Source organism: Diachasma alloeum, unplaced genomic scaffold, assembly GCF_001412515.2.
Source record: "Diachasma alloeum isolate Michigan unplaced genomic scaffold, Dall2.0 Dall_scaffold_00328, whole genome shotgun sequence".
In the NCBI taxonomy this organism is placed as follows: Eukaryota; Metazoa; Arthropoda; class Insecta; order Hymenoptera; family Braconidae; genus Diachasma; species Diachasma alloeum.
Genome location: NW_021680467.1, coordinates 261,524 through 285,466, shown reverse-complemented (window position 1 = coordinate 285,466; position 23,943 = coordinate 261,524). Strand labels below are relative to the sequence as shown.

Genomic DNA, 23,943 nt, shown 5'->3' with positions numbered 1-23,943 from the left:
GGGGGGGGGGGGGGGGGGGGCCAGATCTTCCGTCGAGGCTTTAATCCCCCTATCCCCTACTTGCCTCAACGACATACCTATTACTCGGATAGATTTCGTGAGGTAACTTATTAACCTATCAAATATCAATTTTCCTGAACATATTTGTGGCAGGCCGCTTGGGCTCAATTCTTTGTTATTTATTACAAAATAAATGTGCGTTTGATTTTATCATATTGGAAAGTCGAAAGTACTGACCTGCAGAGTACACAGAAAAAATTCATAATTACGCTTGAATTTGAGTGATCATGCTGCGTATTGGCCTCCCTGTTTTTGCTTCCGAAGGGAAGCATTGTTTTTGTTCGATTTTTCGATTCTCTAATTTTGGTTGCAAATGGTCTATAACGTCATGAAACGTAAAGAAATGATGTTTTTAGGGGGGTGTCTGTATGTATGTGTGTGCAGATTCGGGTTTTTGGTGATTCAATTTTAGAAAATTCAACATAAATACGGTGAAATTTGGAGCTAAAAATTTAAAATTCCGGCTCATGATAGCTATGAATTTGGTGCTTCATTTCAGCTCGATCGGTCAAGTAGTTCCTGAGATATAATCACTTGTTTAAATTTCGTTTTTCCGCAATATCTCGCCAACTGCACCGATTTCAATTTTTTTTTCGAACTACTCGTCTCGATGGCCTCTATCTAGATCACTCATATCATATACCGATTTGTGCAAATTTGGAGATATTGCCGTTTATCTGTTTTTTCATAAAAAAACCTTGTACGCACGATAAGTCAATGAAAAAACGAGCTAGCGACTTGAAATTCGGTATGCTGCTAGCTTTTGTAACATAGACGGTTCGTATTTTCGATGAGGTCAATCGGTCGAGCGGTTCGCGAGATATTAAATTTTTTGTGAAAATCTATGCTGTCAAATATCTCGTCAACTATCTGACCGATTACAAATTTTCTTTTTTCAAAATATCCGTCTCGATCGCTACTATCTAGATCATTGAAAATATATATATCCGTCCATACCAACTTTTGGAGATATTCTCGTTTTTCTTTTTTTTTTGTTTTCTCATTCTTGTGCGGTTGATAACTTGTGACGGAAAAACGATATTAAGTTTGAATATGGTATATATATCTCTCTCATAATACCAAAGGTCCGTACTTTAAATGGACGCCATCGGCGTAATGGTGCGAGACAGATTAATTTTTTGTATATATCCATTTCAGTAAAAGGTAAAATATTTTTTTTTCCGTACTGCTTCCCACGATTTCTCGTCTGGGTTTGGTATATTGGTATAGCATACTTTCCAAACTTGAAAAATTGAAAATCACTACGGAAAAATATTTTCCGGGCTGCCGTTATGTTTTTTTTACTCGCGCGGTTGGTCTGCCTCGCCTTTGGATCAGCTCAATAACTCCATATAAACGACGTAGAATAGCACTATGGAATACCATCTGGAATGTGGATGACTTTTGTAAATTTGAATAGGAAGTAACGTCATCATCAGAAATTACTACGTTTTGGGCAATACAGATAAAATCACAAGAAACTATTGAATCAGAATAGAACAACAGACTTTTATTGACAAGGGAAGTGAGAAAATGAAAGGATTCTCTACGTGGAAATTGACAATAAAAGATTGTTGATTCAATATTGGATTTCGTTGGTGAATGTCATTGAATGGTGATGAATGAAATGGTCCTTTATATTTCCATGTACTTCCCTTCGGAAGCTTATTACCAATGAAATTGGTAGGAAAAAAAAGGAGAAATGTATAATAAGAAAAAAAAAGTAATGGTCATTTGCCTTCTGTCGGATAGGAGTTATACCCCTGCTTGTTTTACTGGAACTTTACAAGAAGTAGCTATAATTTTAATAAAAAATATCATATTTTTACGAAATTTTGCCTTCAAATATTTGGATATTAAAAATTTTGAAATTTATGTGTAGTCAGCATTCAAGCAGAAAATAAAGTAGTAAAGATTACTATGTCGGAATCCGCACATAGACCGACGTCGGTGGCCGAGTGGATTAAACGCAAGTTTAGTGTGCGAAAAGTTGTGAGTTCGATTCCCCGTGGAACCGAATTTTTCAACGGAAGGCTCCGGCGAGCGGGAGGTTGCTAATAGAGGAACCGCCTGTACTGGCATGGGTTTTCTGTGGTTTCCCCATGCAACTTCTATGTTCTATAGGAGTGCGAATGCGGTACAGTGTAGAATCCACAGGCGTATGCATAGGATTGGATAGAGTGCCGAATGGGATCCAAAAAGGGAGTCGGAGGCCGTAAAAAAAAAATCCGCACATAGGAAACGTTACCAAAGTTTTGTAAGTATTACTATGGACATGATAATGGCTACCCTGGAACATCGTAATGGTTACTGTGGGGCATAGTACGCTCCTGAATGATAATAGGTACTATGGACAGGAATAGTTACTATACATAGTAGAGCTTACTATCTTAACATAGTAAAGCTCCCTATGTTACGTAAAATTTCTTATAACACATAATGAAATTATTCTAAATATTTAATCACCATCAAGGAATGAAACATGATTAGATCAATGTTATACCCAGAAATATCATTAATTCAAGAACGAGAATTTTCTTTTTGTAAGAACCATCCAATAGAGAAACTATGTTTTTCAGTGAAATAATGGATTTATTCAACCCCTAATAACGCCCATTAAAACCAAGATTATATATCTTTTATTAAAACAAACAGGAACAATATTTTGATGAAGAAATGCACGATAAGGTGCGAGAAAATTTGTTCGACAGATGAGGTTAAGTGGATCGTTCGATTTGTCAATGCGTCAGTACCCGAACACCAATTTTTCTACAATTTCACGAGTTTCGTTCCCCATTTTTGCATTTCAATCACTGAATCGACCCATTTCTTCACCGTAGATAATGATTTTATTTAGTTGTTTCCGACATTTTCCGGTTGACACGCTACACTGACCAACGTCTCTAACCGACTCGGTCAAGAGATGACGCCTGAAGGTGTCGTGTCAGTGCAGTCCATCACAAAATCAAAATGATAAAAAGATTCCTATTTTAAATCTGAAAAATTGAGCTTGGATCGAACAGATTATAGTTTTCTGTTTCTACCATAATTTAATTGAGAGTAAAAAAGGGAGAAAAGCTGTATAAAAATTTAGAAATAAGTCATAATTAGTAGTAGGGGAGACCGGGGCAAAGCGGGGTAGCTAAGACAAAGAAGTGAGTGTCAGAGCTTCTATCATACTTTTATTCCTTTTTAGCAATCCCTATTGACATTCTAAAATTATCAAACGTCTCAAACGTATTGCAGTTAGGGGCACAGTGGGGTAGTGTTCAAAAACTTTAAAGTAATTATAAATGTTGTTTCTTTGTTTTTCACCTTCGAATCGCCAAAAAACGACAGAAAAACTCTGAAATCGGTAGAGAAGGTCCCAATGAATCGATTTTTTAATTTGGGGCGCGATAAGGTGCGCATAAGAGAATTGTTTTTCTTCAATTCCATGTTTATCAACAGAAGAGTATATTATAAAGATTTTCTATACGTTTTTTGAAATTTTCGTTATTCGTTAAATTAATTTTGTTTTTCAAATTCATTATTGATTTTTTCCTAAAATGCCATTTTTTTCTAGAAATTTAAATTTCCTAATTTATTGACTAGATTTGTCTTGTTCATCTCAATTTTACGAAGGGAAATCCTAATACTTCCAATTGATTGTTTTTATTCTCTTGCTTCAGTAACAAAGTCACGTTTATATCAGTAAACAGAGAGTATGTACACTGATAGGAAAGGTGGAACGATTCAGTTGCACCAAACGAGGCTCCTTAACTGTTACCGCGATTCGTTAATAGTTAACGAATCGTGGTAAAGTTAAAAAGTCTCGTTTGGTTCGACTAAACCGTTCTATCAGTGTACAGCAAGTGGAATTCCATTCTTCTCATTTTTCATTTTTTCCACCGTTATCGACCGTGGGGGGATGGATTTAGCAATTTCATTCGATTATTCAAGTCTAGATCATTGTGAGAACTCAGTTTTAATTAAAATACCCAATATGGCAGCTCATCCCGGTGTTTGAAAGAATTTCCAGAGTTCTTCCATTTTTTTAAAATTTTCCTTAGTATTATTCGAATTTTTTGGGCTTTTGTTCACTTTTTTATGGATCCCTGATCGACCCCTCGTCAACCCTTTGAATTTCTCAATTTTTGCCTTTTTTTTTTATGTACCCCACTATGCCCTGGCCACCCTGCTTTGCCCCGGTCGCCCCTAATATGCGTTCAGCTACTCTCTCGGGTACTCCTACCTTGACGGTATTCCATGAAAAAAAAGTTCCCCCTGAATTTTCAAGGCATGAAAAATACTTCAATAAGCCCCACAAATACCAACCCTTGATTATGCACAATGAAGAGTCAAAATGAAACCACTTTTTTTCTCCCCCACTGAAAGCTTCATGAATTCACAGTAACATGACCATCGAAATCCACTCCCACCCTCCTCTCCCTGATAAACGACATAGCCGTGTTATGTTTGGATCACCATTTAATCTTCCATTTTAAGCCTTTAGAATAATCTCGGGTTATACCAGGAATTTAAATTGTTGTGAATTGAAATTGCCGCGAAACTACCAACAATGTTACATTGTAATCGCGCCCGTCCCCCATATCATCCTCCTCCTCCTTCATGTTTTTCCCACGCACAGTGTTTTTATCTCGACCTAACGCGTTTGCCTCTATACGTCGAACGCCAATAATCGTTTCAACAACGCTTCGACTATAATGCTATGATCGCATTTCGTTACAGTCGAATGCATTCCACAGCATTTCCCAGTCCGATACTGAGTGAGACACAACTATTACCATCCATCCCAACTCATCCCCCACCACTCCGTCATACTATTCCAAACCGCTGACATTTTATCCTCTCGAATTTTGGTTAAATAACGGCTGGAACATGAGGTATTTTTTCCAACCATATAATGGAGAGGGAAATTCCATTAAAAGCGCATTTGTAAAATCCTCTTCAGAGTGTAGGTGCGATGGAACATGACTGGTTTTCCAAAAAGGTGAGAGAGATGGCGAAGAGTCAGAAATGAAAGGGGAGGGGCAGTTGTCCATACGCACGTGCGTGAAAATCTGAACTCCTGGTACCTCTGGACCCTGGGATTTTCATGGGCAACCGGAATTTCCATGACCAAAATTCCACCAATGAAATAGACAAAGAGGGAAAATACATACAAGAGAGTGGTGGTGGATAGTGAGCACGATCAGGCGGGGTAATGTCAATTATCGGATTCAATATCTCTGCTCTCGGTAAGCCAGTACAAATACCCCTATGGTACGGTAATAACAACATAGGTGCATTGCGAATCCGATCTCCCTGGCTCCAATCCTATCTAGCGATGGATGGCTGCCGTTGCCGCTGCTTGATTCACTAGGCCCTCCCTTTTCCCTCTGTATATGGCTCATCCCTGTGGCATTATATTCCAACTCTCGCATGTGCGATATATATCGCTATTTTCCCCGAATTTCTCCCTTGCACACTGGCTTGCAATACAAATGGGATGTTTCTGTCCTTTGCACTATCGTGGAGCTTCGCCCAACGGCGGAATGGTCCTGGCAACCGGAATATTTCTGTATGCATAACGCCAGGCGTATTTGGATATAGAATTGGCCGAGGAATTGATTCTCTGCTGGATAGGACACGTTATCACAATGTCAGATTGTTTTGATGATATGGAAAATCTATTTTTTTTTTTTAATTTTTGTGCGTTTTCATGAATACGAAATTTTAGACAGAAAAAAAAGTTTCTAGGGCCCAGTTTGTTATAGAGCGTTGGACTACGAGAACCAAATCGGTTACTTGATTTCAGAAGAAAAATTCCCCAAATTCAGTATAAAAACCTGCTCACTGAAATTAAAAATCTTTGCGTTTTTAAACTCAGAACCTTTGAAAGGAATAACTATCTGGAATTATTAAACAGCATTAACCTTTACACCAAACCCCTCCGAAAACGCAAGTTCACCGCACCCCGCGGTCTATTTGACCGCTATTCGGTCTGGATCGCATTTCCCATTTGTTTGAGCGAATGAATCAATAGTTTTTGTAACTGAAGGTTCAAATGAGGGCTGAAACGAAGAACGGTTAAACATGAAAATTTTGGAGGAAATTAATTAGATAATAGGAAATCAACAAACCAATAATGTGACTAATTGTGGCTATTCGATTACCTCACAAAAATTTTCATTTCCCGAGGCATTTTTATACTGACGATAAAACATTTTTATGTTTACAGAGCTGTGGTTGAGGTATTATTGGCATCTGGGGTGGACGTCAACACGCGAACCTCAGCAGGCACTGCCATGCATGAAGCAGCCCTCTGTGGTAAAATGGAAGTAGTGAGGGCACTTTTGGATCGCGGGGTGGACCTTGGCATTCGGGATTCGAGGCATAACACCGTTTTGGATTTACTAGGACAGTTTCCACCTCATGTTACGCACGATATCACCGCAGTGATAAAACGTAAGTGCTCTCGATCATAAAATTGAAAGACACCAAGATTTTACTTCAGCCGTTATCTTTTTACTATTTAATTTCATTTTCCTCCAGGTCATCGATCGTCTTCCGGAGTGGAGAGCGATGCAGACAGTGAGAATCTCCCACCAATTCCAGTCCAGGGCAATGACTCTCTGGGTAGCCCCTATGAGAATGTTCGTCCTGGCGATGATTTATCCCCTGGGGAAGGATCGTCACCCACACAATGGCAATTTTACCACAAACCTCGGGATGAGGATCGCCGAGTTTCCGGTACATCTGTCATGTCTTTGTAAGTTTTGGAAACTTTCAGATCTTTGATATTATACTTGTAATAATTTAAACAATACGAACCTTCACACTGAGAAAATATGGACTTTGCGGAAGAAAAGAATTTCATAACTTTTTTTTCTACTCCTACCTACCTTATCATTGATAATTCACTTTCACTTTTGTCCATCAATAATTCATTTCCTTGACCAACGTAATTTATCCATTTTTTACTGAAACACATTTCTCATTTTATTTTTCGCTACTATATTATCGTTAATTTTTATTAGTTTCTGGTATACCATATTAACTATATCTGCAATAATACGTCATGTCCTGACTAAAGGCCTTCAGCCTGTTACAGGTTTACTTTTGACCATGTGAAACATGTTAAAAACGAAAATGAACACTTTCTCGGGTTTTCAATCTCGCAAAACTTCAAATCATTTTGCTTTCGAATGGAAGCATTGCAATCGTTCGATTTTTACATTTTCTAATTCTGCTTGGAAATGATGCAGAATGGTCTGAAACGTAAAAATACGAAGTTTGGGGACCATGTCCGTGCGGGACACTGTCCAGTCGGTGGTCATTTTTTCGTAAATTTGATAATTAAACGGGAAAAATCATTCCAAAAGGTTTGAAATTTTTTCAGTTAATTGGTATAACTTGAGACTAACTCCATGCCAAACTTCAGCTTTTTCCGTCCATTAGTTTTTGAGCAATAGCCATTTGTTTTTTAATCTTTTCTCGCAAATATCTCGGAGAATACCCAACCGAATTCAATAATTTTTTTTCAAAGTATTCGGCATGATGTCCTGTATCTAAATCAATCAAAACATATATACCCGTTCATACAAAGCTTTTGAGATATTTGGATTTTTCTGTTTTTGACTTGAAATCCTTGTTCGCGCTCTAACTTGAGTAACAATTCAGATATCGACTTGAAATTTGGCATGAAGCTGTCTCTTATCATCACAAGGACTGTTATGGAAGATGGGCTCAATCGGTCAATTAGTTTTAGAGATATTCAACTTTGTAATGTGAACCTAATGTTTTGAATATCTCAATAACGAGTCAACCGATCTCAATGATTTTCTATTCAAAATATTCGGATTGATGTCCTCTATCTCAATCAATCAAAATATACATACCCGTTCATACAAAGTTTTTGAGATATTTAGATTTTTGTTTTTGCCTTGAAATCCTTGTTCGCGCTCTAACTTGAGTAAAAATCGAGACATCGACTTGAAATTTGGCACGAAGCTCCCGCTTAACATTGCAACAGTTTGTATTGAAGATGGACTCAAGCAGATTATTTGGTTCGAAGATATTCAACTTTGTATGTGAACTTCATTTCTTCAATATCTCAATAACGAGTATTCCAGTCTCACAATCGTACTATTTCCTTTTATTTAAGTTCAACTAGATTAGAGCTTACTTCATTCATGCTTATTCTAAAATATTATGGATTAAATTTTCTTTTTCTCCCATCAGTTCCCCTCCGATTCAATTCCAATTGTTTCTTTCAATCCCACTTCTCCACAGTCTTCCAGTTGTCCAGGTCCATATACATGCCATACGTAATTCTTTTTCTCTGGTTCGATATATCTTCCTGATCTCCAATTTTCATTCCTCGTTTCCCTTTTCAGCACTGCATCGCGGATATACATTAACTGTGAATTCAATCATATATGTATATAATATGGCCGAAATCGGGAGTTGTCTGGCGACAGATTACATTTGTTGTTCAATTTTTAAGATGTTTCTCAATAAAATGAGGAATTAAATTTAAAATTTCATAACTGTAATAACCAGCTATTGTTGAATATTAAAAACTTATCCATAAAACGCATCCATTCGGAAGCCCGCAATCAATATATTGATGGCGAGAAAAGAATAGACGCCCTACTGAGTAGAATATGTACAGCCGCATGGCTGCAGTCGCCTACTTATTTTCAAATGATTTCATCACTCCTTAGTAATTTTTTTTCAATTTGTACTACAAAATCATCGTAAAATAGGATACCTCACGTACGCCATAAGATATAAATTATCTTTGAGAATCGATAGTTTAAAAACAATTCGCTTATCTCAACAAAGTCTTATCTACCAAGCAGTACATTCTTTTCTCAGTGAAATGACTCAATACAGAACGTCCACATTCATAAATAAACAATTACCATCATACACCTAAATTCCTTAATTCTCCCTTAAGATTGCATAACAATGACAAACCATCCTCATATATCACTCTTATTACAATAATAAGAACACCCGTAGTATTTACAATTCCGAGTTTCGCGAGAATGTAATTAAGGACAATGCAATTAAATTACGTAAGAATCACTTGCAACGAATGCATCAAGGGAAATCATAACAATCTCAACAACAACAGTACCAAATCCCCACCCATCTCATTTCCATTTTTCTCGGTTGATGCAGTGTACCACGCTTACTGAACATACTCAGAAAATTGGAGCAGACAAAAAAAGAATAACCAAGAAAATAAAACAGTGCATTTCTTCACAAAAGCCTACAACCATCTTCGAGCAAAATCTCCTTTGTCGTTTTTTTCCTTGTATTTCTTTCTTTTTTAACTACAAATTCTGACCGGGTTGTGAGGGTGATATTTTGCGGGTTGCAACACGTCGATAAAGACGCCCTGAAATCCCGGACGTTTCGCGTTTAAAACAGGAGATGTGGGCAAACAAAAGCACAGATGTAGACTGAGCACACGACTATAGTAGATGAAGAGGGGTGCGAGGGAGATGGAAATATCAAAATGAGAGAAGGTGAATGCTGGAAGGTGCAGGAATAACTGTGTGGCATAACGCTTCTCTGGATTGGGCGACTGGGTTCAAAAAGGGAGGGGGGGGGCAGAAGGCGGAAGGGTAACCCCAGTGATTGAAGAGGGGAAGGGGCGGGTGGGGGGTGAAAAGGTGGTGTAGCTCCAGCGCGTTAAGCACCGCTTGGCTTGGTTTAATTTTCCTGATGTAGGCAGGGCGATGGTTGAAGTCCGTGGCTGTTCGCCTCGGGGTCACCCTTTGCATTGGTAGAAACTGGGGGCTCTCTCGATTTGCCACTGCTTGAAACCTCACTGGCCAGAGAGAGCCTGAAAGCTTCTCTTATACCCCCTCTATCCCCATGTTACCATTGAATGTTTGACGTTGGTGCCCGGGTACCACCGCCTCGAGATTAATCCATCATGTTAAACAATGTAAATGTTAGCCTTGTCTCAGCATAAAACTCATAACCCTTCTCCCAAAGAGTATTTTTTTTTCTGATTCTGTGGGATTCATTAAAAATTTGTAGATGTAGTGGTTCGGGTGAGACTTATTGTAATAAAAAAAATTTGTGAGTAGCTCTGAGTAATTGCGAGTAATTCTACGTAATGGAGAAAATGTTCAGGCATTTCAGTGATGACCAACTGGATGCCAAAGGAGTTGGGCAGATGAATGATGACTACTCTGATCCAAGTTCGCTGTTTGATAGTGTTCTATTATCAATGTCAGATACAATGACCTCAATTAATACATTCACAAGCTCCGATCGGACACCCGATGAAAGACAGTTTAACACATCTACCCACACAACACCCGTATCACCTGGTGACACACTACGGTATGAACACATAGATAGAAGAAGTGCTTCTTCATTGTTACAGATCATCGCCAGATTTTTGTTCATTTCGATTTAGCTGTTTGAGTCTTGAAGTCTGCCTTTTTTAGCATTCGATGTGGATTAGGGCGCTTGTTTGATGACACATAGAGATACTCATTGCTAATATCATTTCTGTGAAACGTTCCATTGAATTTTGATCACGCCTTTGAGATAATTTATTTAGTCGATGGATCAGCTGATAATAATCGCCAATATGTGGTTCTTCAGGGGCTCTGACAGCGGTCTCTATCAAACACCACCGGTACCTCGTTGCACAGAGGGCAGTCATGTCTCGGAGGATCTGTCCTTGACATTGACCCACGGACTGAGTGGAAGGGAGTCGGACCAATTGAGTGTCTCTTCCTCATCGAGCATCGGTGGATTTAGCCGAAGGGACAGGCGTTGTTTGCCGAGTGATTCTTGTACCCCTGGGATATACTTGTCAATGGCACCTTTGTCGAGCTCTCTTCATAGTCCTGCTTCTAATAGTAAAGTCTCTGTAAGTATTTTTGTTATTCAGTATTTAGAATATCAAGTCATCATTTTTTGGCCATTTATCTTGCTATCATTTTTAAATGGCGTTGGAGCTACAATGGTGGTGAAGTGTGTGAAACAAATCAAATCCAAGATAGAAGCTTACTACTAGGTGATAATGTACGACAAGAATACATTAGCCCTTTGCGTTTTTGTAAAAAAAATCAGTTGTTGAAGATAAACATCTTCTGATAATGCTTTTTCACATTGCTCTGTCAAATTAAACCTCTTTACCATTCGGCAAGAACATGAATTTTCCATCTTCGATCAATTTTACGAGAGAGTGATTTTTTTTTTCAGCCAATTCCACCGAAAAAGCCGCCCCGAAGAAACCTATCAGTATCTCCCACTCACCTTCAAACCCAGATGTCATTGTCTGCTGACTGTTCACTGGGTCCAAGCAACTACGAATATTTATTCTTGGCGAGAAGTGGGGCCAGAAGTCACATAGACCTGGAGACCCTTCAGTCTCGTAGGGACCACTTACATCACGTAACAAGAAGTGTAGACCAATACGTGGACATGAAAGCTCGTCACAGTGAGGGTAGCAGGCGACCAGAGGTCGAACCAGTGGCGGTGACAGCGGTCTACGGGGATAAGCTCATCAAACTACAAAATCCACGACGAAAACTCCGCAGACATGCTGAACGAGCTTATGAGAATTACGACTTCGAGAGTAGTCCAGGTGTTGACGTATCCCCGTGCAGTGAGAGTGCAGTTTCCCATGACCAGACGTTCGTATCAAACGCATTTCTGACGCTAAAATCATCACAGGAGAGTTTGTTGGATGATAAACGCGAAGGAGATGCCCAATTGCTCATAGAAGCCACTGACAAAAGATTGAAGCGAGTCCAGATGCTAATTCCGACAAGTCCAACCCATTATATTCAACCACCGACTCCAGACCATCCACCTCCGTCCGCGTTGCAGGCTGAGAAATCAATTCACGAACGAATTCGTCCATTGAGTCAAGTGAGTAATGTAACACCTTCAAGTACGTCAAATTATTTGACAAAGGGGGAGATTCTCACATCTTTTGAGGAATTTTTATCTACCCTCTCAGTGTCATACATGTCGTATGATGCAAAGAAATGCCTTGCGATGCGTAAAACGTCAAATGGCGCTCAATTCCTCCCGGCCGGATGACTCTCGAGTTTGGCGCACATGTACCCTTCAACAGTGCACCGAATCTCACTATCAGACCGGTGGAAACTGCCGTCATCTGGTAGGAAAAGTACTGAAGTCTTTTTGGAGACCTTGGTGCATGGTCTGACCTATAAAATGCGAGGATTTTTTTCAAACGAACGTGAATTTTTATGAATCAATTACAAATAGCAATGAATCATCTATCTTTTAATGATCCCACCATCAAACATCATGTTGGAAGAATGAAAAACAAAGTAAAAAACCAAATTTGACTGAAGTTGGACAGCAGATAAGCAGCAGTTGGTAGAACGGAGCTTCGCATTTAATATACAAGCATCGTGTTTGATCTGTGATGCGATTTACAAGGAGGTTCATCCTCCCCCTCAAGCTACCACCCACTTCTTCTTGAAACCCGGTTGGATTCACCCGTTTGCCGTGTCACCCTGTGATCGTTCTGGTGTGTTCAACCCATATATAACCCCATCCCACTCCCAAACACTCAAGCCAACGTCTTCTCTACATTTCTCATCGCTCCTCATGGATATATCCTAAAAGGGGCATCACTGACTCCTCTGAATATCCATAACACACATCCCCTTGAAATCAGACTGCCGTATATCCTTGTCTCGTTATATAGAAACCCCCACTGTGCCCTTTCCCTTTTCCCCTTTCATACGTGCATTCCCGCAATCCTGCTCTTTCGTGTTGAGCCTTCGACACGCTTCACGAAATATTGCACAGTGAATATAACCTCGTCCCCGGTCCTCTCCTCTGTCAGGAAAGTAACTGCCATATTCGCCTTCCTTGGCTTTCCACCTTATTCCCCTTCAACGGAGGGCCTATTTCATCTTTCTGTGTTTGAGGGTGTATATGTGACATCGAATATGTTTGATGCTCACCAAATGCTTCAACGGGGGTTATCCTTAAGGACGTGTGTACCATTTCCACATAACGTGAAATGATCATCGATGTGTTTGCATCTTCTGTTGATGGTTCTGTTTGAAGATGATGGGTGTGTTGGTTCATGAGTTGAGGAGGGCTTGAGAAAACTCTTGATGTACGCGATGAGATTTGAGATGGGATCGTCGAGATTGGGTGGGTGGGGAGGCGGATTACTTTCGGGATTGTAAGTATTTTGATTTTTCGGTTTTATAGAAGATCGATCATTTGGAATTAGATGTTGACTGGCGTGTTTATACCACTGTGTCCGATAAACCGAGTTTTTGACCTTTACATCGAACTGTCAGTCTGTGAGACCGCTATCAACACTTTCACGGTATAACTGTTGATAAATGTTAGAAACAAATTTCAACCTTTCAGTAGCTTTCCATTTCATCGGCTCCAATCGATACAAAACGTTTTTAATTTTTTTTCCACCACGATAAATCCATCAAACCATTTCTTTCAATTTATTCACTGAGAGAATTGATGAAAAATAATAATTACCACCAATTACTCATAATGAATGCCATATCTTTGTTAGTTCGATAATCGAGGATTAACAGGCGAGATTTATATGAAAACATGCTCATAACAAATATTTGTGAAAAAAAAATGAAATTAAATACACTCATACGTTTTGCTTCTTCTGTTCAACTCTTCCCTGTTTGACCCTTTTATCGGTAAACCGTTCCTGGTTTGACCTTTCCCCATTTTAGCCCTCATTTGAACCTTCAGTTAAAAAAGTATTGATTCTTTCGCTCAAACACACGGGAAATGCGATCCAGATGGAGTCACCGTCTGACAGACCGCGAGTGACGGTAAACGTGAGTTTTCATAGGGGTTCGATGTAAACGTTCAGCTCGGTTCGCAATGCAGTTTCCGGGCGACGCAATAATAGATTATGCACCAAGGGAAGAAAAGACATTCTAACCCGCGTGTAATTGCCGCCTGGGGGAAATTGAAGGTGCGTTTTATTAGGTGTGTGACTTAATTTTTACAGATTTTTCAGTAAATTTATTTAATATAAACAAATAGAGACCAACGAACTTAATCTTGGAAATATTGTCCATCGTTTTCTATGACCTTGCGCCATCTCTCAGGTAACATTCGAATCCCGTCCAGAAAGAAACTTGCAGGCTTCGAGGCGATAAAGTCATCGACGTATTTACGTATTATTTACGTATTCTCCACAAGAAGTCCTTTTTTTTGTTGCCGGGAAAGCAGTGAAAGGCAAGTGTTCATACGTTGACCTAGGTTGTATTCGGTCAACACATGTGGGACCCACCTTCCAAGTTTTTGGATTTTTCCCATTTGACGCAAACGCTTAGAAATAGCTGTTCGGGTGTCTCGTAACTGAGCTGCAAGCTCTTGTTGCGTTTGCGTTGGGACTTCATCTAGTAGAGTTTGCAATTCCGCATTTATAAACTTTCGAGGCTGTCCAGGACGCGGCTGGTTACTCAGATCAAAATCACCACTTCTAAAATGTTTGTACCAATAATGACGCGTTTCATAAGATATAACGTCAGCACCAAGAACACTACACATTGATTCCCGTGCTTCAGATGCATTTTTTCCTTGTTCGAATTCGTATAAAATGCAGTGCTGAATGTGCTGTTTATCAGTTGCCATCATAAACTCTGCTATTGTGAAAGGTTATATAACTTACATAGACTTGTCGTTCCGTGTTCTGTAACCTTTTGTCCGATCCTCCAACATCTTCAACTTATCCTTCTCTGGCCGCCCCTTTCGATTTCTAGTTCTTTTGATCAATTGCCTCTCAAGGTTTTCCTCAATCAAGATATGTACTGCCATACCGCCAAAAAATTACGTCTTCTTTCCAGAACGTCCACCTCAGCCTTACCTTAGCCATAACCTCCTCTCTTCACTACTTAGCGTCACTGCCATCGTTGCATGTTGATTCTTTCACGGCCGTTATGTGCCTCATATTTACTGCCCTTCAGTCTTCCATTTCATTCAAGATTTATGGAAATTTCACTCATTTTCGGGTCACACAAAAATCTCCCTTGTAGTCTCCTCCCGATATGCCTGTTATTCATTTTACCATTCATATAATAGTCACCTTCTTCCGTCTACCCTTTACCACAATCCTCCTCTGCTTCCCCTGCTCCCTCCAATTCATCTTACTTTCCTCAGGTGCCCCAGACGTCGGCCAAACCATGCTTCTGCCTCCATGGTACTGCCCAAATTCTTCATGTCACAAATTGCCTCGTGGCCACTCCATCCGTCCATCCAAACCTTGCTCAACTTCTCTTATTTCGAGTTGCCTCTGTTTTCCTTCCATTACTCTCAATTTCAATTTCTCATTTTTCGGAATTTAATTTACATCATCATCGCTACCTTTAATATCTTCCACTCTCTAACCCCTAGATATCCCACCTGCCTCCATCGTTCTTGCCCCTCTACAACCCCTCGCCTACACCTCAAAACACCATCTAACTAACCTCCAAATCGCCAGCCGCCAACGATCCATTGAAAAATCTCTCAAAAAATTATTTTCCCTTCCACTTTATTACCTCCCTCGTGAATAACACTACGAGGAGCCCCTTCGACAGCTTTCTTCCACTTTATTCCACTGAAAAAAAAAACATAATTTATTACCAAAACCGACGAAGCCTTCAGCCACTCTACCACCTCTCACGAGCGCCACCACCTTTCTGCGGGCTGCAAAATCATCTTCGCCAGAAAATTTTTTTTGCCTAATGACGAAATATACTATTTCCGTTATATCTGCACAGAAAGTTCGATTTTCCTCCCCAAATGACGAGAGGAAAGTGGCTTACTTCATTCCTCGCATTTCTACCGTTTTAGACGATCCTCGGAATAGCATAGCCCACCATCCTCCCTTTCATTTACAGAGGACAAAATCGAACTTAGCAGTGCAGTTATGACAGAATAGTACATTAACCCTCTAAGGTGAAAAGCGTAGTAAAGCGTAGTAGAATGCTCGAGTGAGGATACTGGTATTCTGCTTTGGCGGCCGTAGAGTGGGGATATTGAAATTCACCTAATAGGGTTAAGTCATCAGGCGCTAAAAATCTAAAATTATCTGACGAAGTTGACTTCATAATCCGAGCCGAAGGCGAGGATTATAATCACATGAATCAGATAACACTTTTATCGCCGTATGACATACAATATTTTATGTCATTGGGCCCGAAAACCGCGATGCTAACCACGCTTCGTTCGGTTAAATAGCAGTTTTTTTGGCCCAGTGACATAAAATGCGGTTTTAACCACGGGAGGTAAAAGAAAGGACCCTTACCGTCATCTTCGACACGGGTAGTAATTCCGCGCGTGAACACAAATCCTCTATTTTATCTCGCTAGGTTAGAAATCTACCATTTCTTTTAGAAAAATTAGGTTTCATTTGGTATCATTGAAATATCAACATTTCGCCGGTGGAAACCGTGGAAAGCTGTAACCTTAAATAAATTTCATGGAGAGAAAACATTTTTTGAAAATTTTCTATCAATACAATATAGTTTAAAAAGTGGTCAAAATCATGCAAGAAATTGAATATTTGCTTGAATTAATTCCTGATTGGAAATTATTTACGTTTAGCTGGGCGAACATTTGTGCCCAGGCAGGAATAACCGAGCCTCAACAACCGACCCACGCTTGGCTCAACCTCGACTTGCCGAGTGTTGGCAAACAAGCTTGCGCCATAATTTAGCCAATGGTTAAGCCAGTCTTCAACTAATGGCTTCATTGTTGGCCGTTCCTGGTCCACGCTCGATTAGTCCGTCTTCGGCCAAGCATCGGGTAGGATAATCTTCATTCAAAATTGGTTTAACTGTGGTAGCAAAGATTCAAGCTCTACCACTGACTGACGATTGGCTCAACCACTGACTGAATTACGGTTCACGCGTGTCCACCAATGCCCGATGAGTCAGGGTTGAGCCAAGTTAGCACCTGTTGAGAAAAGGGGGAGGGAGACGTATTTGTAAAAACTCTCTGAGCCGAAGAAAGGGGGGAAGGAGAAAATAGTAATAATAATTGCGATAATAATTATAAAGATCGAATCTTCAAGTGTAATGAAAAATTAAAAGTGTGGGTTAATCAAAAATACTCGGGGGGGGGGAGAGGGATTTCACATTCTTCGAGTAACTAAATGATTAATAAACAATGAAATCGAAATTAATCGGGATTATATTTAAAAACTCGTTGAGCGAAGAATGAAATCGAGATGAATTGTTTGTTTGTTTGTTTGTTTGTTGGGGTTTTAATGTCCCATCAACAGCTAGGCCATTAGTGACGGGCTCTCGACTCTCTCTTGTCATCAGAGCTCACGACTATTTCCTCTGTAACTTGTAGGTTACGATGTCATGATAGTAGTTCAAGTGAATTATCAGAATGCAATCACACATAATGGTGAGAATCAACTGTACTCAGTTAGGTTCTCGAAACACGTGAAACTGTAGGTTGTGTGTACATGATTTGAACATGCTCAATTCTATTTTCTCTCGGCATTTTAATGTTCTATTTCAAACATTCTTAATGATATCTTTATATTAGTTGACTAAATCCAACAATCCAAAAATAATTCGCCGGTGGCAGGTTGCGAACCCACACTGATAGAAAAAATCTCTGACATGACAGAAGTGGTTTCTTGAGACAAGAGAATGGGGTTTTGACCATGAATCTCTTGATACAAGAGATTCTTAGTTTTACCTAATTGAAGTATATTCTGAGAGGAAGATGTGTGCCCTCAGGACCGATTTACTTGATTGGAAACCCTATCATCTCTGTCGAAAATCATGAAAAACAGAATTATCTACAGCGAAAAGTACGAATTCTTCACACAAGAGAATAGAAACTTCATCAGATTGATATTAAATGAAAGCAAGATTACTTTCCGCCAAGAGATTCTTGCCAGCGAGTCTGATCTAATATGGAAAGCATTATGATGCACGCGAAACTTCCTGCTCTTTCCGTCCAATATTTAATACTTTATGCCAAGTTCCCCTATTTCTTTGATCCAAAGTCATGAAGAATTCATTCAGTTAAAACGGCGCGAATGATGTAGTTTCTTGAGCCAAGAACTTGTACTCTACGTGTCAGAGATTTTTTCTATCAGTGCAGGACGATCGGCTTTATAGGCGGTCACCTTACCGACTCCCCCATTCACCCGATGATAAATCGAGATAGAGTTCATATATGGACGATTTCAGTTAACAGTAATAAGAATTACGCGGTAGACTGGTGGTTAAAGTGTAGGACTAGTGATGTTAGGATTGTAGGTTTGAGCCCGGCTCAGGGTGGTTATTTTAATTTAACAAATTAGGGATTTTCATTGAAAGATGCGTTAGGGGTGGGTGATTAGAAGATAATCAATCATAGAAATGATTAGATGAAAATTATTTCTGATTTTTTTTTTTAATTTAAATCAATGAACATTCGTCATGGCTAACGACTAGCAACCGAATTAGACCCAGTATTGGTGGCCAAGAATGGCTCAGTGTTATCATTTTAGGGCTCAACCAACTTTGGATGCCTGTCTTGGCCCATGACTAGCCAAGGTTGGGCCGCCCTTGGACCAAGCTTGGGTCACTTGTTAATTCCTATCTGGATGTTTCGATTTACCGCTATCCAAGTATTGTCAGTTTTATCGCTTTTCTGTGCTGCTGTGCCGTGGTACAATGGTATAAACCGCACTGGAGGGGAGTTTTCAACTGTTTACTTCAATTTGACATAGAGTAGACAAATTAGCAACAGTTTTTCTCTTCAACTCAAGCCAGTGGCAATACTCAAATGCTGCAATTGATCAAATATACATGAATTAAGTCACAGTTTTGTGAACTCCTAATGAATTACCTGCATTTAACTAACATTCCGCAATTGTGGGTGAGATTCCCATTGAATTACAATGAATCATCCTTGTGGTATGGAACACAGATCTTGCCATTGGTAGAAGCCATGTACCTCTTATACGTGAAATAAGCCAATTTCTCCTTATACGTTAATGTAGTATTTTGACACATACGATTATATTTGAACAAGCTTATCAAAGAGCATCATAAGTATGTTCTAGTCCGAACATAATTTCCCAATTAACCTAAAAATTATACCGTCAAGAAGCAAGCGTCTACAAAAGGTGACGAGAAATAATTTGAAGGTGGGGTAGCAGTAATAAGACAGGGAAAATACCGTAAAACGAGATGGAAATGGTTTCATGATATAGGTATAATACGTGAAGACTAGGAGAGAGAGTGGGTAAAGAGGTTGGAGGGGAAACCTCTACCCATAATACCGACGCTTGGTTGAATCTTCTTCAACCCGTCAACTTTCGCGGCTCCAACGGAGCGGCAGAACGCAAGACACCCTTTGAATAATGAAGCCTTCTGAATTTGTAGGGCCATGGAGAACACCCGTCTTGATTCCTCAGGCAACTGATATATAGAATTCCTTCTAACTCCATACGATTTTCTGTCTCACTCACAAGCACATTCAGAAATTCTCGCAAATTTGTACCTGTAGTTTCCTTGAAATACCGTCGTATCATCTCACTGGCTGATGTGACTGACGAGTAGTATCATCGGTGCGGTTTTCCCATGTGTAGGTAAACATTTAGGGAGGATTAAATGCACGGTACAATTAAAATCAACGACTGCAAACGCGTCTTTCACTCTGTCACCGTTGAATTTCGCCAATTCTTCCCCACACCTCATCTATGTACATCTTGTATGTGCACACAGAGTGAAACCTGACGTATTTGCTGTGTGAAATATTTACGCGAGAGAGACACGCAGTGAATATTTCTCTCGCTATTTATATTCACCCACTTGAAGTTTCCGGTTTTATGATGGTGTTTTTTTTCGTCTCTCAATGTCGAGTGAGATCGACGGGAATTTCATTTCAATAATTTTGAATTGAGTGAGAATTTTTCCGGGCGCTGCAGCTCTCATTTTCACATGGCATGTAGGGCGCTTGCATTTTTATGAATTTTTCTTGGAGGAGTTCATCGTAATGTACGCCGGTTACGATGATATTTACATTGTTTTGATGTATTCCTTCTTGTTTTGGTGAATTTAAGGTATATTCTCAGGAAATACGTTTTTCTTAAGATTGTCCCCATGTTTTTCGTAGATAATGTTGATAATAGTCCCCAGCTATTGAATAAAATGCCAACTAGTTGTACGACACACTGTTCTTAAAAAATTAATTCGTGATAGATTGATAAATTCCGAATACGGTGAACAGGAATAGCCATATCCATAAATTACAATTATCGTTAAATTATTAAGTAGTCAATTAGTTAATATCACTCTTAAATTTCAATTATCGAAGTAATCATCAATTTAAATATTCAAAATCCGAATTATATATTAATCAGTTATTTAGTTACGAAGATTGAGGATTATTTGGATAATCGAAAATCCCTTATAAGAAATTTAGTATTATTTACTTAATAGAAAATTTATAGATCCATATTATTAAATATCTAGTTTACCTTCAATTGGAAATTTAGATTATCAATTATTTTATTATTTTTAAATTTCGATTAGTAGGTACCATTAATACACACATTTCGAGATATTCCCGTTTTTCCGTTTTTTCATAAAAAAAAACTTTGTAATTACTCTAGCTTGCGCAAAAATCGAGATATCAACTTGAAATTTGGACAGTATCTTCCTCTCATGATAACACCCGGTCGTATTGAAGATGGGTTCAGTCGCATCACTAGTTTCGGAGATATTCGACTTTTTATGAAAAGCTTTTACATGTAATATCTTCAAAACTACGCAACTGATTCCACTTTTTTTCAAAACAATCGTTTCAATGCCTTTTATCTAAATCAATCAATGCATATCGACAATTTAATAACAGACAAGCGTAGGTTCTATGACTTTCCTACGTAGATACGCTTGTCTGTTATTAAGGTATCAATATGTACCCGTTCATACAAAGTTTTCGAGATATTTCCGTTTTTTTGTTTTTTCGAGATATCAACTTTTAGGCATGAAATCGATTTCTAGCAAAATTCTGAATATGAATAACTTTATTACGATTTCGAACAAATGGTTTTCATGATGGAAAATTGATTGTTTAAAAACTATTTGTAGAAAATGTTCGTAACTTTTAAAAATTGCACTTTTTAAGGTATTTCGTTAATCTTTTTCCCAAAGTAAACGTGTCAATTTTCTGGCAGATTTTTAAAATGTCTTCTAACAGTCCAATATTGAGATTCCTATTCAGACCTTGTGACGACTGCCACAACGAGAATAAATTAATTTAAAATGAAAAATTGAAAGCAAAGAATTTTAGGAGAGTTTAAAGAAAATAAAGCTTCAAAGTTCTGTAGAAATACAGGAAAGCGTATAAGAAAAAGAATAAGCGAAGAAATTGAAACAAAATTTAAAGAAATAGTGAAATTTGAAGAAAAATTGAGAAAAATGAATAATTTGAATTTAAACGGAGCGGGCGCACGTTCTGACTAGATGGCGCCAAACGTGCGCGGGAACCGCAGTCCACTTCGCGCGTAAAAGTCAGGGATGGAGAGTGAGTCACAGAGTAGGGGAAGACCAGTTGGCGAGGTCGAACGCCTATAAAACCAGGAACCTCGCGACGAAAAGTCAGTCTGGCAACGGACTCGTCCTCTACTAGTGGGCGATTCTACCCTTGGTGTTCCTTACGTAAATCCAAGTGGGTGATTCTACCCTTGGGTTTTCCTCTCCCAGAGCCGTAACCCAGTGGGCGATTCTACCCTAGGCCAAGGCACTCCCTGGATCAAAGCCAGTGGGCGATTCTAACCTGGTCGGGATCATCCGCACACCCTGATCAAGTGGGCGATTCTACAGTTCTCGCCACAAAAGAATGGTCGTGGCTGGGTACCCCCACTCTCTCGAACTTAGCTGCGACCCGACGCCTCCTACCACTCAGATCCATGATCATTTTACCCTGGTGGCGACGATATCCTTGGTCTTCCTTACCTAAATCCAAGTGGGCGATTCTACGCTTGGGTTTTCCTCTCCCAGAGCCGTAACTTAGGGGGCGATTCTACCCTAGGCCAAGGCACTCCCTAGATCACAGCCAGGATAAGACAGGATATCTGTACCGGTGGGGCTCTACCCCGGTGCAGTATTAGGTTGACTGAGAATCGGTGAGTGTTCTACCCCGGGGACGGTCACATAGGAAACTCTGTTCCGGTGAGGCTCTACCCCGGAGCGGCATTAGGAAACCAGAACCGCTGGGTTTTTTTACCCCGGAGACAGTTTCGGAAGGGTACTAGAAGGCAGCAGAGTTATCTAGAGAAAAGGGTTCTAAGAACACGGAATTACAGGAAGTAAAATAAAGAATTTAGAGAGGAAATTTGGCTACGGATAAATATAAGATAAAGGCTATGATATTTTAGTGTAAACTGGATTTCATAGATAAAAGATAAAAAGATGAAGATTTTGATATTTCAGTGAAAAGTGGATTTCATTAAATAAGAGTATTTAAAAAGATCTTGTGTAAGACTTGTGTAAGCTAAGCGCCATTGAGTTTTTAGAATTTTGAAGAAGAAATTGAATAATAAAGAATAGAACAGGGGAAAATTCGTTACCCCCCTTAAAGTTACGCAGAAATTGTTGACAAGAAGTTAAGGTTATAAGAGACAAAATCCATAAGTTCGTATGTATCAGTTTTAGGGTTTAATGTTGAATAAATATCATTATTATTTTTCGTTTAAACAAACGTCTTTCAGTGAGTTTTGTATTTGTACCAGTACCCCTAAAATTTGACGAATCCTGGAAATCTCTAGAGCTAAGAGGCATTTCACCGAGGGTATTCCGATTCATTCGGTCTAGCACTGGTTGAACGCTTGTATTTCAAGAAGACGAAAGCAAGTGGTTCGTTACAACCTGCAAAGTTTTGTATTACAATGTCATTGTAAAATCTCCAAAAAGTTAGGGTCAAATGGGGCTCAAATGAAAGCTCTGATGTCTCTTTATATTATAAAAATTCAAATTGACTTCTGGTAATAAAAATTTGCTACTCGAAATTAATACTCCCCAATTAAGTGTCACAAGGGTCAAAATAAGGGTCAGGAGGGCCAAAATAAGCATCACGAGAGTCAGAATAAGGGTCACAAGGGCCCGATTAAGGGTCTCAGAGGTCAGATTAAGAGTTACAAGGGTCATATACGTAAGGGGTTAAAGTTCGGTGTTTATGAATCTGTCACAGGTATACAAACGCCGATCTCGTGACATGGAGACAGAAATCGAGGAGGATCTACTCCAGTTCCAGCCTGGTGGCTCTCTGGATGCATCCAGCGGTTCACTTTCCAGTGTATCGTTGTCAGACAAGAGTATGTCCACCGATAACGTCGAGGAGTACTTCGGCGATGTGCCATTCGCAGGTAAACGACAACATACGCTTGGCTGCACCGCATGACGCTTTTCTGATCCTGGTGTAAAATGCATACTATTTTTGTCACGTTTTTTCAATTCTCGAGGTGCAAACTATTAGTGTTGTAGCAGAGGTATATGATTTGAAATATAAAATCACCTCTCATTTTGTGAATATCTGGAAAACTAGTGAGTTTGAAATGTATTTAAGATATGTTATTACTTCATGAAATTTCCTATAAAAAGGCTCTGTGCACCCAGGGAATAAACGGCCTAATATCACAAAAATAATTTCTTGAGCTGAAAAAACTTCAGACCACAAGTCGTCGATATTTGGAACAAAGCAGTACGGAATTAAATGGGAAATGATTTTTTCGTCTTTTTCATATGAGATGTTCTTGAAATAACAAGGGAAGTTTGAAACGAGGGGATGAGGTTACTTCTTTCCTTTGAACTCATTGCGATTGATAAAAATTGAACTGGGTTGTTGGTTGCTCGCTTCGCTTGCTCTCATTGCGGG

General features: G+C 39.3%; 1 protein-coding gene across 3 annotated transcripts in view; it reads left to right on the top strand.

Moving 5' to 3' along the window:
* Positions 1-23,917, top strand: part of LOC107040381 (ankyrin repeat and sterile alpha motif domain-containing protein 1B) — a 101,482-nt gene extending 77,565 nt beyond the window's left edge. For 2 of the 3 annotated variants that reach the window (XM_015260454.2, XM_015260455.2), the window contains 6 exons: positions 6,284-6,510; positions 6,598-6,814; positions 10,201-10,413; positions 10,681-10,951; positions 11,287-11,958; positions 23,260-23,917. In XM_015260454.2, coding sequence (XP_015115940.1) covers positions 6,284-6,510; positions 6,598-6,814; positions 10,201-10,413; positions 10,681-10,951; positions 11,287-11,958; positions 23,260-23,469 — 1,810 coding nt within the window. In that variant the 3' untranslated portion in view covers positions 23,470-23,917. The remainder of the gene's footprint in view (positions 1-6,283; positions 6,511-6,597; positions 6,815-10,200; positions 10,414-10,680; positions 10,952-11,286; positions 11,959-23,259) is intronic. The other variant, XM_015260456.2, reaches the window with a different exon arrangement.
* The last annotated feature ends 26 nt before the right edge of the window (positions 23,918-23,943 follow it).